The sequence below is a fragment of the Cimex lectularius genome, unplaced genomic scaffold (assembly GCF_000648675.2).
Source record: "Cimex lectularius strain Harlan isolate CLEC.00 unplaced genomic scaffold, Clec_2.1 scaffold251, whole genome shotgun sequence".
Classification (NCBI taxonomy): Eukaryota; Metazoa; Arthropoda; class Insecta; order Hemiptera; family Cimicidae; genus Cimex; species Cimex lectularius.
In genome coordinates, this window is record NW_019394213.1 from 329,748 (window position 1) to 345,630 (window position 15,883).

Here is a 15,883-nt window from a genome sequence, read left to right on the forward strand (position 1 = left end):
CCGACCTAGGTCGACACGAACACAGCTTGTGCTTTAGAGAGGTTGCCACGCCCTCTGGGTTACACCTGTATTTTGTGCCCTGATACCCCCCCTTGCAACCAATGGTTGGAGAGGTCACAGGATAGAATGTAGGAACCCGGATTGAGAAAAGGGCCGTGGATGAGAACTCAAGGTGAGCCGTTTCGGGGTCTCGAGCCTCAAACCACACTATATCACCCGTCGTCGCCGTAGTTCCACACATAAAGGGCTACGGCTCCCAGGGTGGATGTGCCTGACTGTCAGAGAAGATGGCTATCCCGGGAATATATTCCTAGCCTTTTTATTTCATGGCGCAGTGAGCCTACGAAGAAGAACTGTGGGGTTTCGCTGAACCGTTCGATATCCATCGCATTCAATCCTTACAATGAAAAGTCCTCAAACAAATATTCAAAGCTCCTTACTACGTCACTAACCTCACTATCCACAACTAGCTTTAATTGCTTTTGTCGACCCGTTTACAAAGGTTTCACACCAAACTCTCGATCCATACTAACTTTACTGCTCTCCAATTTTCAATCTGAGTGGCAGTGTTGGCTGGTTTCTCATGAAATGTGTCCTCCAGTGCAGTTATGTGACTAGTAGATAAAAAAATTATGAACCTATGAACTTGCTACAAATAAATTATTATTAACAAAACAGTCTATCTCCAAATGTGACAAATCACCCTCTCATATCAATACTGACATTTTCAAAAAATAACACGGTAAACAGCGACTTTACTTTTAGTGTTTTGGTAAAATTTGAATAGAACTTTTCAACCTGAATCTGTGATTTAACTTACCATCAAATAAAAGTTATTAATAGGAATTTTTGCCTTTTTAATACCATCGCAAATTATATAAATATAGATTGATACAGCTACACTGTAAACGTTATCTATTTTTCAACGTGACGAATCTCACAACATGTCATATCAATATTGACATTTTTCCCAAAATAACGCGGACAAGTAGGGAACTATAAAACTGTTATAGTGTTGTAATCCGCTTAAAGCTTGAATATGATTTAATTCCAAATGGAAATCATTAATTATCACAATATCAGTCTTTTAGTAAATAAACCGTGTAGTTGCTGAAGAAAATTTCTGTTTTTCTTTTTAACATATGTCAATAAACAACATCTAAATTAAGAAAAAAATTAAAATAACGAACTTTGTAATGCTCAACTAATGAGGTTAATAGGTTAATATACCTAGTTATATTAAAATAAAAAGACAAAATATAAAAACTCTAGAAGGATAAAATTAGTATTAAATAAATTAACAATTAAATTAGAATTAGTTTATTCCACTGCTAATTTGATTTTATAACTTTTATATATCCATGAAGAGCCTTTGATGTTTTTGTTTTGCCGTATTTCACGCATGTTCTGCGTCAAATCGGCGAGTCGACTATTGAAAACCATTCATTTCCAACCAAAATCACCAGTATACGTGGCGTATGGAGGCAGAAAATGGCCTTTTTTTTATGGAGGCAGAAAATAGAAATCATGCCACAAACAAACTGCTAGGTCGAAACAAAAAGTACAACTCTAAACTTATATTGATGTCTCTCCCTGCTTATAACCCTGACTCAAAGATCTTTCCCGCTATCGTGAAAGGACACTGTGATTAAGATTAGAAAGTGAAATTAAGAGGCAAGGAGGATTTTTACCTCGTGACAAAATCCTGACTCTAAACTTATATTATACTGTATATATTGAGAGCTTGCCTCTCCCTGTTTATATCCCTGACCCTACAACATAGTCTTTCTCACTTAATGGTGCAATTTTTTGTAAGGAAACTATAAATTACAAGAGTATGGAATTAGGAGGAAAAAAATGGTTTTACCCCGAAATAAAAACTATATATCTAACTTGATATTAAAGTGAATTGACACATTGCTTCCCCCTGCTTATAATAGCGTATTGATTCATCACCTCTCCGTGCTTATAACCCTCCTGATCCCATACCTTAGTCTTTTCCTCTCAATGGTACAATTTTTGAACGGAAAGTTTGTAAATACAAGTGTTAAATAAAAACAAATTGAGAATTTTGCCAAGAATCAAAAAATACGATCCTAATGTATTAATAAGTATATTGCATCTCCCTGCTTATAACATGACGTCACGTGACTGTCGTTTCCTCTCAATGGTATTATTTTTTTAAAGTACACTTTTTTAATTACGAGAGTTTGGAATAATGAGGCATGGAGGATTTTGACTCTAAACTGGTATATAGTATTTCGATACATTGTCTCTCCCCGCTTATAACCCTGACACCACCCTGCGGGCATTTTCCTCTAAATGGTACAGTTTTTAAATAGGGCACGTTGTAAATTACAAGAATGTGAAATAAAGAGGCAAAAGGGGTTTTACGTCGGAACAAAAAGAATAATTCTAAAATAATATTATATTGATACGTTGCCTCTCCCTGCTTATACCCTGACGTCCCACTGCGGTACTCTCTGCTCAATGGTGCCATTTTTGATAGGATACCTTGGAAATTAATTACAAGTGTGAAATAATGGATAAAGCGACAGTTTTGCCCCGAAACAAAAAGTACAACTCTAAACTGATATTATAGTATTTTGATACATTGTCTCTCCCTGCTTATAACCCTGACTCCACACTGCGGTCTTTTCCTCAAAATGGTACAGTTTTTTCATAAGACACGTTGTAAATTGCAAGAGTGTGAAATAAAGAGGCAAGAAGTGTTTTGCCTCGAAACAAAACCAATAACTCTAAACTGTTTTTACAATGAATTGATAAGTTGCCTTTCCCTGCATACAACCCTAACCACACTACGGCCTTTTCCACCCAATGGTATAATTTTTTGAAAGTAGAGTTTGTTAATTACGAGAGGTAGATGAAATAATGAGGCAAGGTGGTTTTGCCTCGAAACCAAAAAGTTTTCCTAAATGATACTTTGCCTCTCTCGACTAATAAACCCGAATTCAACAGAAACGTATTTTACGCTTAGCTTTTTGAAAGGATACAAGGATGTGAAACAAAAGAAGAAAAGAGGACTTTATTTCGAAAGAAAATAGTAACTCTGAGCTAATGTTGTATTGATGCGTTGCCTCTCCCTGCTTATACCCTGACTCCACACCACGGTCTTTTTCTCTCAAGAGCGATTTTTTTTAAGGTTTCACCACCTACTAATCTAATATTTACCATGATTAAAATTCAGGCCTGCGGTTTAAATTTTATAAAAGGAAATTTTCTGTTTAAATTGATCGGATTGACCAACCAACTCAATCAGACACGTTCTTTTACGATTATATTAACAATTATCTTACGATATCTCGAATATAAATAGAGACAATGTTGCACAATTCTATTTGTAACGTATTACAGATTAGAAGATATACAGGGTGTCCCTTTTAGTTGGCCCGGTTGAATTTCTCTTGAACCATTGGCGGAATAAATAAAAAAATTCATGTTTAATATTTTTTAGTCTAGTTTCAAATGTTTACCTTTTTTTTGAGAAAAATTATATAGGGTAGACAAATCATTTTAAAGGATTTTTTACGCTGAAAACAGGGTGTAATCGGATTTTAAATTGGTCACATAATGACAATGTTGACAATGCAAAAAGTTTGAAAAAACGAATTTCGTTTGTTTCGTTGTTAATACCAATAATTTGATTCTTCACTAAAGTAAACATTGATTCCTTTATGGTTTACATTCTATCGTTGTTTGTCAAACTCGCATTATGAGAGCAAATCTTAATTCCTGGAAGTAAATAAATTTTACAATAGTACCTATTCGTTACATTCAGTATTCCATTCAAAATGAACCTAAGTGTACATTTTTCCGATCAACAGCGAGTTGATGCTTTTTGGTAGTAGTGGTATTGCGCGTCGTGCAGTATTGTACACCCAGAAATTTCCTGATCGCCCCACAGTAAACCACATGTTTATTCATGCTGCTCGCAAAGAAACCGGCTCTGTAATTTCGACAAGGAGCTAAATATTTTACTGTATGTTCGCGAAATTACGAATTCCTCTCTCGGAAATGATGGAAGGGTTTTAGTTTTTTCAAAAAATAAAATTAAAAGATGTATTCCGAACTTAGAATTTTAACCCGTATCGCTCTCAACTTGTCCAGGGACTTCGGGGTTCTGATTGTCAGGCGTCTAACGTTCCTTGTACAAATTTCGATTTGGGAGGCTGAAGAAAACGTTTTTCCATCATCCAAGATGAATCCAAGTTCACCTCTAATGGCATACTAAACCGTTGGAATTTTTGAACGTGGGCAGAGGAAAATCCAAGAATTTCATACTCTTGTCATCATCAGGTTGTTCACAGTATCAACGTTTGGTGTAGATCTCTCGTTAATAATTTAATTTGGCCTTATTTGTACTAAAATAATTTAAATGGTGCCTAGTTCCTCAATTTTTGAGGGTGGTTTTACTCAATTTTAGATGATGTTCCTCTGTAACAACGACAAATTCTCCAGCTTGATGGATGCCCCCTGCATACATTTTTTTGCGGGTGAGACGTTATTTGAAACTTCCGGGATAGGTGGATAGGACCTCATGGCCTGATTGGATAGGATCTGTTGGCCTCCTCGGTCACCAGATTTAACTCCACTTGACTATTTTCTGTTGGGCTAATTAAAAAGCAGTTTCTACGCCAATCATAACCCAGCAACTTCATTAAAAGAACTGCGGCCAAGGATAGAAAACGCTTGTCAATCCATCTCCCATGACTCTACCGCACTGAGCACCGGTGAAGAGTGGTTAAATAGAACAAATCTTTGCCTCTTAACGCAAGGCAGACAGTTCTAACATGAAATGTCATTAATAAATAGCAAACCAAATCTCTGTTTTTTGTACTTTTTGCCATATCTTTGTCAGTTTTTGACAAATTTAAAATCCGATTGCACCATTGTTTTCAGCGTAAAACAATAATGTGTCGGGATGTACGGATCATCTTGAAATTGAAAAGTTGAAGCCTGATGTACCCTGTATAATTTTTCTACAAATAAAGGTAAAAATTTTAAACTAGACTAAAAATATTAAACACTTTTTTTTTACTTATCACTCAGATCCTTATCAAAAAATATTTTCTAGTAATAATTTGATTGAATCAATCAGTTCTGGGGGTCTGAAAAGTACTTGTAGCTATTTTATTTTTTTTTATTGTCGAATGTGCCGTACCGGTCCAAATTGCGCCAAATGAAAAACCAATCTGTAAGAACTCACATATACATTAAAATTGGAACAAATTCGACAATAACCAATAATGAGGACTGAACACCATTTCTAAAAGGGTTATCGATCGAGAAGCCTTTGTCAGCTTCGACAGTAACCGAGTCACGCTTACAACAATCAGATATGGCTTAATTTTCTAATTGCCAATAAACGAACACGAGTGGTGTGTAATTATCAAAAGTACTTGGGGGAGGGGGGCAAAATTTTATATTACATTACATACCTATAAAAAATGTTGGGTCACATCTGTGATAAAGAGATACTTTATTTTTTACAATTAGCGAGACTTAGCGGACCTAGTATGATATTTCAATAGTCAAATATAAACACTTGGGGATGGGGGCAAAATTTTATATTATAATACATACCTATAAAAAATATTGGGTCACATTTGTGATAACGAGATGCTTTATTTTTTTACAATTAGCGAGACTTAGCGGACCTAGTAAGATATTTCATTAGTCAAATATAAACTGAGGTGGTTTTTTTTAAATTCACACCACACAAAATACGTCAAGGAACATTGTACGAGTGCGTTAACCGGAAGTTAGTACGCATTTAATCACCGGGTCCCAGCGGAACATCCGGGCGGAATTAAAATCACAGGCACACCTGACAAGCCAGTTTGTACAACTTGATAAAGACAATCGTCCAGACAGAAATTCAAAGCTGAAACCTCGAAAAATAATTGCATCGTGCCCTCCAATTTTCACGGTCGAGCATTAATGACATTTTCGAGTGGAATACCAACAGGATTGATTACCAAACTTCACTTTTTGCGAAAGAAGCGTACAATCGAACTCGTTTGTATTCCCGTGGCGTCTTGGCCGATAAGCCGGCCCTGATGGCCAATAATGTCCAGACCTGTTTACAACGAGAACAATAGCACGGTCTTATGCTATTTTCTACCTGAGCTTGATGAACGTCTCTCGGTTAAAAATGTTTGCACAACAATGAAAAATCTCTTCCGACTGACACCAAACAGATTCGAATCGATTTGTTCAAGAAACTACCGATAACATCAGATTTCAAGAAAAATTCTAATAATCAAACGCAAACAGAGATAAGGAAACGTAATATAAAGCTATGTGTTGTGACTGAATTTGCGGTGAGTTCTTATCGCGGATGGGATTGATATTTTTATGTTTATATTGTACATTTGTACTTAACACCTCTTCTAATTCAAAAATCAAAGCTTTGGTACAAATAGTTTTTTTTTATTACACTCAATATTTTTTATAGGCAAATGAAATTTGTTAAAATATAAAAACAAATCGTTTCTTTGGTGTAACCGATCGTTTTGGTATGCTCATCCGTATTCGTCGTAGTGTTGAGTCTGTCTGATTCTGTTAAAGTTATTATTATTAAAAGGGCTTGAATAAAAGTCTAAGTTCATAGAAACTTTTATTTTATAGTTATAACAACAGCGGCAGATCTTAGACTCTAGAACACAGAAAAAAAGACTAGATAGGAAGGGCGGCAAGAGTGTACATAAAGAAGATCATATAAATTTTATTGTTTTACAGCACTCTCCCTCAATAAAATTTATTACATTTACAAATCTGCCTGAAAATAAAACATTAATAACATACAATTTAAAAATTAAGTAAATCAATTTGAGTTCTAAATTTATTAAATAATATCTTTCCTAATGGTTTGGTTAAAATATTAGATCATTGTTCATTTGAAGGAATATATTCAACTTTGATTTCTTTGGAGTCAATTTTTTCTCAGATGAAGTGATGCTTGATGTCTCTATGTTTCATTCTACGATGGCTTTCCGTGTTGTTTGCTGTCTTGATAGCAGCTTGGTTGTCTTCCATAATCGTTGTTGGTCCTTTAAATGGAAGATCTAGTTCTTCCAAGAGTCCTCTCAACCAGCCTCGCTTGCAGCAGTCGGTAACGCTACATACTCTGCTTTCGTTGAGGATAATGCTACAGAATGTTGTGCTGAGACACTCCTCGATACAGCACATCCATATACTTGAAATAAAGAGCCAGTAGTTGATTTTTTTGATTTCTCGTCACCTGCCCAGTCTCGATCCACTCGGACACTAACTTCCCATCTCAACCCCACTTTTTTTTTTTAATTTTCCCTCCTTTTTGCCATTTGCCAATTAATATCTTTCAATTAATTAAGGTTTTTTGTTGAGATAAAAAATTCAGTGTCACGAGCGGGATTCGAACCCACGATCTTCGGCTAGATACGCCGCTGCTCTACCACTTGAGCTATCGTGACCTCGATCCACTCGGACACTAACTTCCCATCTCAACCCCACCTTTTTTTTTATTTTCCTTCCTTTTTGCCATTCCTCAAATGTCGTGTAATCTATTTGATTCTCGGCGACAAATCAAATGGCCACGGAGACCTTCAGTGAAGGTATACTTCATTTTAACTTATTAAATTCACTAGTTTTCGTGATCCGCTTGACCAATTAATATCTTTCAATTAATTAAGGTTTTTTATTGAGATAAATCTCAATAATCCCGCTCGTAACACTGACTTTTTTATCTCAACAAAAAAACCTTCACTAAAGCTAAAGATCATGCGAAATGGAGATTAAAAGAAATATAGAGAAGATTGGTTCAAAGAAATAGAGTGTGTGAGAGAAACTGAGAGATATAGGGTATGTGTGTGATTGAGTAAAATAGAGGTAATGATTGAGAAAAATAAAGAATTTAGAAAACGTGAGAGAAAGAGAGAGAGAGAGAGAGAGAGAGAGAGAGAGAGAGAGAGAGTGAGAGAGACTGAAAATTTGATTAAAGATAATTTGAACAATATTTACCACCAATCTATAGATCGTTTTTTGGGACTGTAATAACAGCAATAGGAAAGTGCAAACTTAAACCTCTTTTTTTTTAAATTAATTTAACTACTTCACAGATGGGCTTTTGAGCAATAACAAATAACCAACAACCAAAATCTTACATAAAAAGATTAATTAATTGAAAGAAGTAATTTGGTCAATAGACTAAATCTAAATATGACGGATTTAATAATCATAATGTTGTTTAAAGTAACTTGTCACAAGTTTCTATGATTTATCTTTCCTTGAAGAGAAAGTTCTTGCTTCAATCTCCAGCGCACAAAAAATTTCGCCTATATTTTTATTGGCAGGCCAAACTATGGATGATGGTTTGACCAGAATAATCGAAAACGAACGAACTACTGTAAAATATTCTGTATCGGTTCGACGGATTTTTTGTTTTGCTTTGGACCAGACTGGATTCTAAATTTTGGACAATAATTGGCATTGAAAAGTGTTTTTTTTTTTCAACAATTCTCGATCATCCTTTTCGGCTCTCCTGCCTCATTATAATTTCCTGTCCGGCTAATAAACTGCTAATTTATATTGCTTTCACGATTGAAATACTTTGATTGAATATAAAAAATATTTTTTTGCATTGTATAAATTCACTTTTTTCCACATCCTACATGTATTTCTTAAATTTAAACAATGTTTGTAAATCCCAGGCCCTGAAGATGATCTCAATAAAGATCGAAACGTTGACACGATAAAGAAAATGTTTTTCTGAAACCTACATCACACCAGATCGCATCTCACGATTTCCGAATAATTTGGAGGCATCCTTCAACAGACTTCAGTTTCTTTAGAATACATGTTTTTCCGGATCAAAAACAAGAACTATTAAATAAAACAAGCAAATAGCACATAGGTCTGATTAGTTCTAATATATCCCAAATAAATTAAAAGTTTAAACGGCATTATTTTCTACAATTTACAATAATTTACCTACTGTTAGGACTCAAGAATCGCCCACCTCGGGAGTTGACAGTCCGGGGTCAGACCTCGGTCTTGTCAGCCACCGAGGTTGCTGCCAACAGCTAGCATATTCAGCACCCAACGCGTTACTTTATAAAAAAGTTATACAATAGTATATTTAGAACATTGTACCGTTTTTAATTGGGTGCCTTGTCGCCGGGAAAGTTAAATCAGATAACCGAACTAAATATAACGTACTGTTTAAATATATAAGAATAAACAGCAGTAACGATTGTCGCTATTCCCATCCCACGGTTATTGTTTAATTTAATTATAATTTATCAAAGAAATAAGACGTTTGTTGACATTTTACGATGTAAGGCCATATATCCCAACGCCTTATCTTTACGAGATTTCGTTTAGAAACCGTGTTCATTTAATTAGAAACGGGAAACTTTTGATTAGAATTATACGCCGTTTATGTCGGTCCGTTAAATTACAATTTAAATACACAACCAAACCAGAAAAGATGCCAAGATGCCTCTAATGATAGGAAAATTTAAAAAAAAAAATCTACTAGCGTTCTGTAAATGTACACAGGCTGGAAAGTTATGAAACGTTTGGCACACACATTTCTCACCGTTTGTGTGCCTTTTTGGTGGAAAGAAAAGATGGTGTTTAAAGCCCACGTGACTTGAATTGTACTCTTGGAGATAAACTGTTTAAAATGTGTCTCCTCTACAAATAGAACATCAGACAGAATGGTTGAGATAGACAGACCGAATAACTTCTAAAAATACAGCCAGACAAACTCAATATCTTTAATTAATAAAAGTTATGTTTAAACCATACTTTATACCCAGACGATTTAGAAAAACTATTTGATCTTTTTCGTTCTAAAAATAGATTTCCTAAGAGTCATTCTAACTCTCTCTTAAATCTTCATTAATCATCTATTTTATGATGGTTCTAAGTATATTTTAACAAAAGGCTCATTTTTGTTTAAAATTATATTTAAACATATTATATAATCGATAGTATTTTTGTGTTTTATCTATGATCATCCTGATCAGTCTATTTTTTCCTTGTTTTGTGTGTCAGAAAAAACTTTCATTTTACTATCTTCAGAATTGGTACCAGCACTTAATAACTTTAATTTAATAAAGTATACCAAGTCAGTTATAAAAGGACACAACTGACAAAATAACTCACAGACCAACCTCTGAAAATGGAAAAATTCTGAAATACAAGACAAAATCACCAAAGGGTGAGCAGTCCAGGATAATGGCAGAACCATCACCTTGTAAACCATTATACAATTTATAAATTGTTTATTTCTTTATATAGCAACTGATTAACCATTTTTATTTATGCAGAACTGAAAGATGGGGGACTTCTTCCGGAGCGAGGAAATGGCGCTGTGCCAGCTGTTTATACAGCCGGAAGCAGCATACGCCTCAGTGTCTCTGCTCGGTGAAAAGGGCATAGTGCAGTTTAGAGATGTAAGCCAACAAGTATCATCTTTCACCGATTCTTAATTATAAATTCAACTAATATTTGTTCATCCAGTTGAACGGAGAAGTGAGCGCGTTCCAGAGGAAATTTGTCTCTGAAGTTAGGAGGTGCGAAGAGATCGAGAGGAAACTTCGCTACATAGGCACCGAAGTGAAGAAAGATGGCGTCCCCATCCCAGACATCATGACCATGCCTACTGCTCCCAATCCAAGGGAAATTATTGATTTAGAGGTGAACGCAACAATTCTAATAATCAATCAAACCTAAAATCATAAATAAACTAAAATTCAGTTGATTCATTAAAATAATATGTAAACATCCTGAAACTTGATGATATATACAAAAATTGGTTATTTAAAAATTAAGTTGACATTTGTAAGACTTTTGTTGGCTTATTTAAAATGGTTGTGAACTTATGTCCCATATAACAGATGTATAAAAACTTTATTTTGCAAAAAAAATTATAATAGGCTCAAGTAGAGAGGACTGAAACTGAAATCCAGGAGCTAAGCAACAATGCTGTCAATCTTAAGTCTAACTTCATGGAACTTAGTGAACTTAAGCACGTTCTACAGAAAACTGACGCATTTTTCCAAGAGGTAAGTATTTTTAGTAGTTGTGTTTATTATTCTTGTCTGCCAATTGTATAAACATTGTTTGATGATTTTTTAAAACTGAATCGTTAGACTAATACAAAAAATAACTTTGTTTTGAACTGAGCTTGAGGTGGATTTGAGTTTTTTGGAAGTAAGTGATTCATTGGGTACATTTTATTTCATTTAATTTTAATTCATTTAACAATCCTACATATTGTAAAACACCATCACTATTTTTCTAAAAAAATTTTTTGAACCTGCAATTATTAAAATATTAAAAATTGATTTGAAACGCACTACAATTTAATTGCACAATGTTTTGCTTTGTGTTGTTTTCACAGCTGTAATATGCATTCGTCTTTGTCTTGCTTTTGTGTGTTTGTTTTTTCCGATTGGTTCTTTTTCTCCAGAGTGTTTGTTTCCAACAGCAAGAAGGCGATAATGCAAGTCGGGCCCTAATTGGCGATGACCAAGGAAACAGAACACAATTAGGGTCAGTACGCTGAACAACAATCATATTTCAACAATTGAACTTTTAATTTCAATTCGTTCTCAACAGGTTTGTAGCCGGTGTCGTGCCGAGGGAAAGGGTGTTCAGTTTTGAGAGAATGCTGTGGAGAATCTCAAGAGGGAATGTATTCTTGAGAAGAGCGGATATCGAAGAACCTTTGCTCGACCCTTCTACAGTAAGCCACATAACATCATTGTATTTCTTATTATTGAAATATTAATATCACATTACCATTGATTATTATGTTCTCACTGGCATATTGTCTAAATTTTAACTTACATATTTCAGATTCATATTTTTTTAATGCTATAACAATAAATAACTACATCTAATAAATCTGTTATTGTAGTAATAGTATCTATTTACAGGAAGAAATAGTACAATGTAAGAAATTCAGTTGCAAGTCGCTTTCTAAAAAAGTCCAGAAATGTTACTTTTAGTTAATCTGGAGCATTTCTTTATTTTATTTATTTATTTGACATAAGGGCACAGCCTATTTAATATTTATAAGAAAAAATAAAACAATAGTAAAAATATACATAGATTGAAATTAAATTATACACAAGTTTTCTTAATAATATTAACATATTAGACTAAAAATATTGAAAAACTAATCAAATTACAATTGCAAATATATTATTAATGAAAATGAAAACAGGTTAAACTTAACATTATTGAAAACTAAATTAAATATAATATAGTAGGGAATAGAAATATGTAAAATTTAGAAAACAAACAAAAATGTTATGTTAATATGAAATGTGAAAAAATATATTTTATGTTACATACCTAAGTAAAAATATAATGGAGAATAATATTCCTTAAGAGGAAATACTAAAAAATAATTTTCAAATAAAGAAAAAATACAAAAAAGAAAAGAGTTGCTGGCTATTAGTTTTGGATAGATTTCTCGAAAGATTGTCTTAATAAAGAGATTGAGCAGTTGAAAAAATCTATTTGTGAATTAGTGGCATCTTTCAATATTCTGTTAGTTCCAGTGAACTTGAGAAAATCAGCTTTTAGTAAAGGAATGTTGAACGTTTGGCAGGATCTAGTGGTATAATTTGGGACACCGAAGGCGATAGAATGAAGGAGGTCTGGACAGTATAGAGGATTTTATGGAGAAAAAAAGATTTATTTGTTCTCTATGGGATGAAAGTGACCTAATTTGAAACGGTTGCCTAATATGAGAGGAGGATGAAGTAGAGGGAGATAGAGTGGATAGGTCAATGTGGGCCCTATAGCTTAATATCCTTAGGAATTTATCTAAACCTTTTCAATTTGATTAATATTTGTACCAGTATAGGGAAACAAAATCGAACTGCAATACACTAACTTACTTCTAACAAGGGAATTAAAAGAGTTTTAAGTGAATTTATATTTTTACAAATTTTCGTGTTTCTTGAATTAAAGTTTTATACGATGAGGCATAGGCCTTCTATGTGATAGTAGAAGAAGTAGTAGTAGTAGTGTGATAGAGAGAGAGGAATTAAAATTTTGTATGTTATATTTTTTTAAGTTGTACTTTCTTTTCTTCGAGAATAAATCTTTGTGTTTTATTATTTTGATTTTTCTAAGATTTCTTCATGGAGATTGCAGGGTGAACCTGTAATTTTTTCATTCTGAAGGATAGTCTGACCAAACTGCAAATTTTATTCTTAATGTACAATTAATTTTTGTATTTTGCTATATAGAATAATTCTATTTTTCCTATTATTTCAGGGAAACTTGCTTTCTAAAACAGTATTTGTTGCCTTTTACCAAGGAGAACAGTTAAAATCGCGTGTGAAAAAAGTCTGTGCTGGTTTTCATGCAACACTATATCCTTGCCCATGCACTTTGTCGGAGCGTAACACCATGGTTCAAGAAGTCAAGACACGTCTCGAAGATTTGAACTTGGTGAATATAAAGAAAAACATAAAAAAATCTTTGAAAATATTTCATGGTTTATTTTTGTATTTAAAGGTTCTGAATCAAACGGATGACCACAGGCAAAGGGTGCTTGTTACTGTAGCAAGGGAACTTACTGCCTGGACTGTAATGGTTAAGAAGATGAAAGCCATTTACCACACTATGAACATGTTCAACATGGACGTCACCAAGAAGTGCTTGATCGGAGAATGTTGGGTTCCGAGCAAAGAGCTTGGTTCACTAACTGATGCTCTCAACGACGGAGGGGTAATGCGTTACATTATAATTTCAAAATTGTATTTATGTGAAAACAGTTACATGTCTTAGGCTTTGGTCGGAAGTACAATGCCATCGTTTTTAAACGTTATTCAAACAGCAGAAGACCCTCCAACATTCAATAGGACAAATAAATTTACGAAGGGGTTCCAAATTTTGATAGATAATTACGGTGTAGCTTCGTACAGAGAAGTCAATCCAGGTACAGTGTTGGTTTGCGCATGATTTGAATGTTCAGTTTAACAATGAATGATGATTTTAGCACTTTACACAATCATCACATTCCCATTTTTGTTCGGTGTCATGTTTGGCGACCTGGGACATGGTCTTCTACTTTCTATCTTTGCAATCTGGATGGTTTTATATGAAGAATCACTAATGAAAAAGAAGTCTACAAATGAGGTAATGTTTGCTTATTGTAAAATGGTTTTTAAAATTTAACTTTGTGTAAATTTTCAGATTTGGAATATATTTTTCGGCGGTCGGTATATTATACTTCTCATGGGCTTGTTTTCCGTTTACACGGGCATTATATACAATGATATGTTTTCACGTTCTTTGAACATCTTCGGATCTTCATGGAAGGTTAATTACAACGTCTCGACTATAACTTCAAATTCGTACCTACAGCTGAGTCCAGCAAAAGAGGATTTCACCAATGTCCCATACCCCTTTGGTGTGGATCCTGTCTGGCAGGTATTTCCCTATGATTAAAAGTCAGTTATAAAACAGAATACACAGTTAACATTTAAAAAAATCTTTCTTTTTCAGCTTGCAGATAACAAAATTATTTTCTTGAACACTTACAAAATGAAGCTTTCGATCATTCTTGGAGTGATACACATGATATTCGGAGTCTGTCTGAGTGTAGCTAATCACTTGTAAGGTGCTTCAATATAAAATTTGATTGTTAAATGATAATTCCTCTGCTTTTTAATTTGTATTCTCATTTGTCAAAACATTTATTTTATGCAAGTATAAAATCGAGCAAGAATTGTTTTTAAAAAAACAACAACCAGTTTTTCTTTCAATCCACGTTTCGAATTTATTTTAATCCTTCCTCAGGTGAGTTTACACCTATACACAGAACAAATATTTCTTACATTTTTAGACCAACATGTCTAAATCATACATGTCAGTGACTGTAAGTAGTGAAGAAATAATGATAACCATGTTGGTCTAAAAATGTAAGAAATATTTGTTCTGTGTATAGGTGTAAACTCACCTGAGGAAGGATTAAAATAAATCCGAAACGTTGTGGATTGAAAGAAAAACTGGTTGTTTTTTTGAAATGACCTATTATCCCACCTTCGAGAAGGAAAAATCATAAGTTAAATTGTTTTTAAATTTAAAACTTTAAACAAAAATTCAAAAAAATAGTTAAATTTTAATTATTTCATATATATTCATTTATTGTTATTGTTCATCATTTTCACTCTGTTTCAGACATAGACGAGAAGCAGTTAATATATTATTAGAGTTTCTCCCTCAAGTTCTTTTCTTGGTATTACTATTTTTCTATATGGTCATAATGATATTTATGAAGTTTTTCTTATACTCTGCAAATAATCGTAAGTCATGCCTAGTTGTAGTCAACCCTAGCTGATCTTAAACATCCCTGGCATCCCTAAACAATCCTTCCAAAAATTAATTAGCTGAAAGTTATTTATTCACAAGTTGAATTTATTAATAAAAATAAAATATGATAATAAAATGTCACATTTCAAGAAAAAATGTGATAAAGTAATTTGAGAAATTTTGAAATTTTAGCCCTTAAACAAAGTGAAAGATGTGCACCATCAGTACTGATCATGTTCATAAATATGATGCTGTTAAAACAGCCAGAAGATAAAGATAAAGACAAGGCTTATCCCGATAAATGTGATCTGTGGATGTACGACAATCAAGTATGTAATTTTTTCACACTTTTTCTTGTTAATAAAACATTATTTTAATTACCGTTTTTTTTTCTTTCTTAGGACACAATTCAAAAAGTAATACTTTTTCTCGCTCTGGCATGCATACCAGTAATGCTTCTGGGCAAGCCATTTTACTTGCTTGTCATTAAAAGACATAAAAAGGAGGAAAAAGTGGTAAATTCGTACAATTTCCA

At 33.6% G+C, this 15,883-nt stretch overlaps 1 protein-coding gene across 2 annotated transcripts in view; it reads left to right on the plus strand.

The window, feature by feature from the left end:
- The window catches only part of LOC106664305 (V-type proton ATPase 116 kDa subunit a-like), a 40,588-nt gene that overhangs the window by 23,775 nt on the left and 930 nt on the right, over positions 1–15,883 (plus strand). Inside the window, exons 3-16 of one of the 2 annotated variants that reach the window (XM_014389911.2) lie at positions 10,338–10,463; positions 10,531–10,707; positions 10,947–11,075; positions 11,483–11,565; positions 11,632–11,758; positions 13,306–13,482; positions 13,549–13,761; positions 13,822–13,972; positions 14,033–14,172; positions 14,230–14,466; positions 14,542–14,651; positions 15,217–15,341; positions 15,541–15,677; positions 15,750–15,863. In XM_014389911.2, the coding sequence (XP_014245397.1) occupies positions 10,347–10,463; positions 10,531–10,707; positions 10,947–11,075; positions 11,483–11,565; positions 11,632–11,758; positions 13,306–13,482; positions 13,549–13,761; positions 13,822–13,972; positions 14,033–14,172; positions 14,230–14,466; positions 14,542–14,651; positions 15,217–15,341; positions 15,541–15,677; positions 15,750–15,863 (2,037 nt within the window). In that variant the 5' untranslated portion in view covers positions 10,338–10,346. The remainder of the gene's footprint in view (positions 1–10,337; positions 10,464–10,530; positions 10,708–10,946; positions 11,076–11,482; positions 11,566–11,631; positions 11,759–13,305; positions 13,483–13,548; positions 13,762–13,821; positions 13,973–14,032; positions 14,173–14,229; positions 14,467–14,541; positions 14,652–15,216; positions 15,342–15,540; positions 15,678–15,749; positions 15,864–15,883) is intronic. The other variant, XM_014389912.2, reaches the window with a different exon arrangement.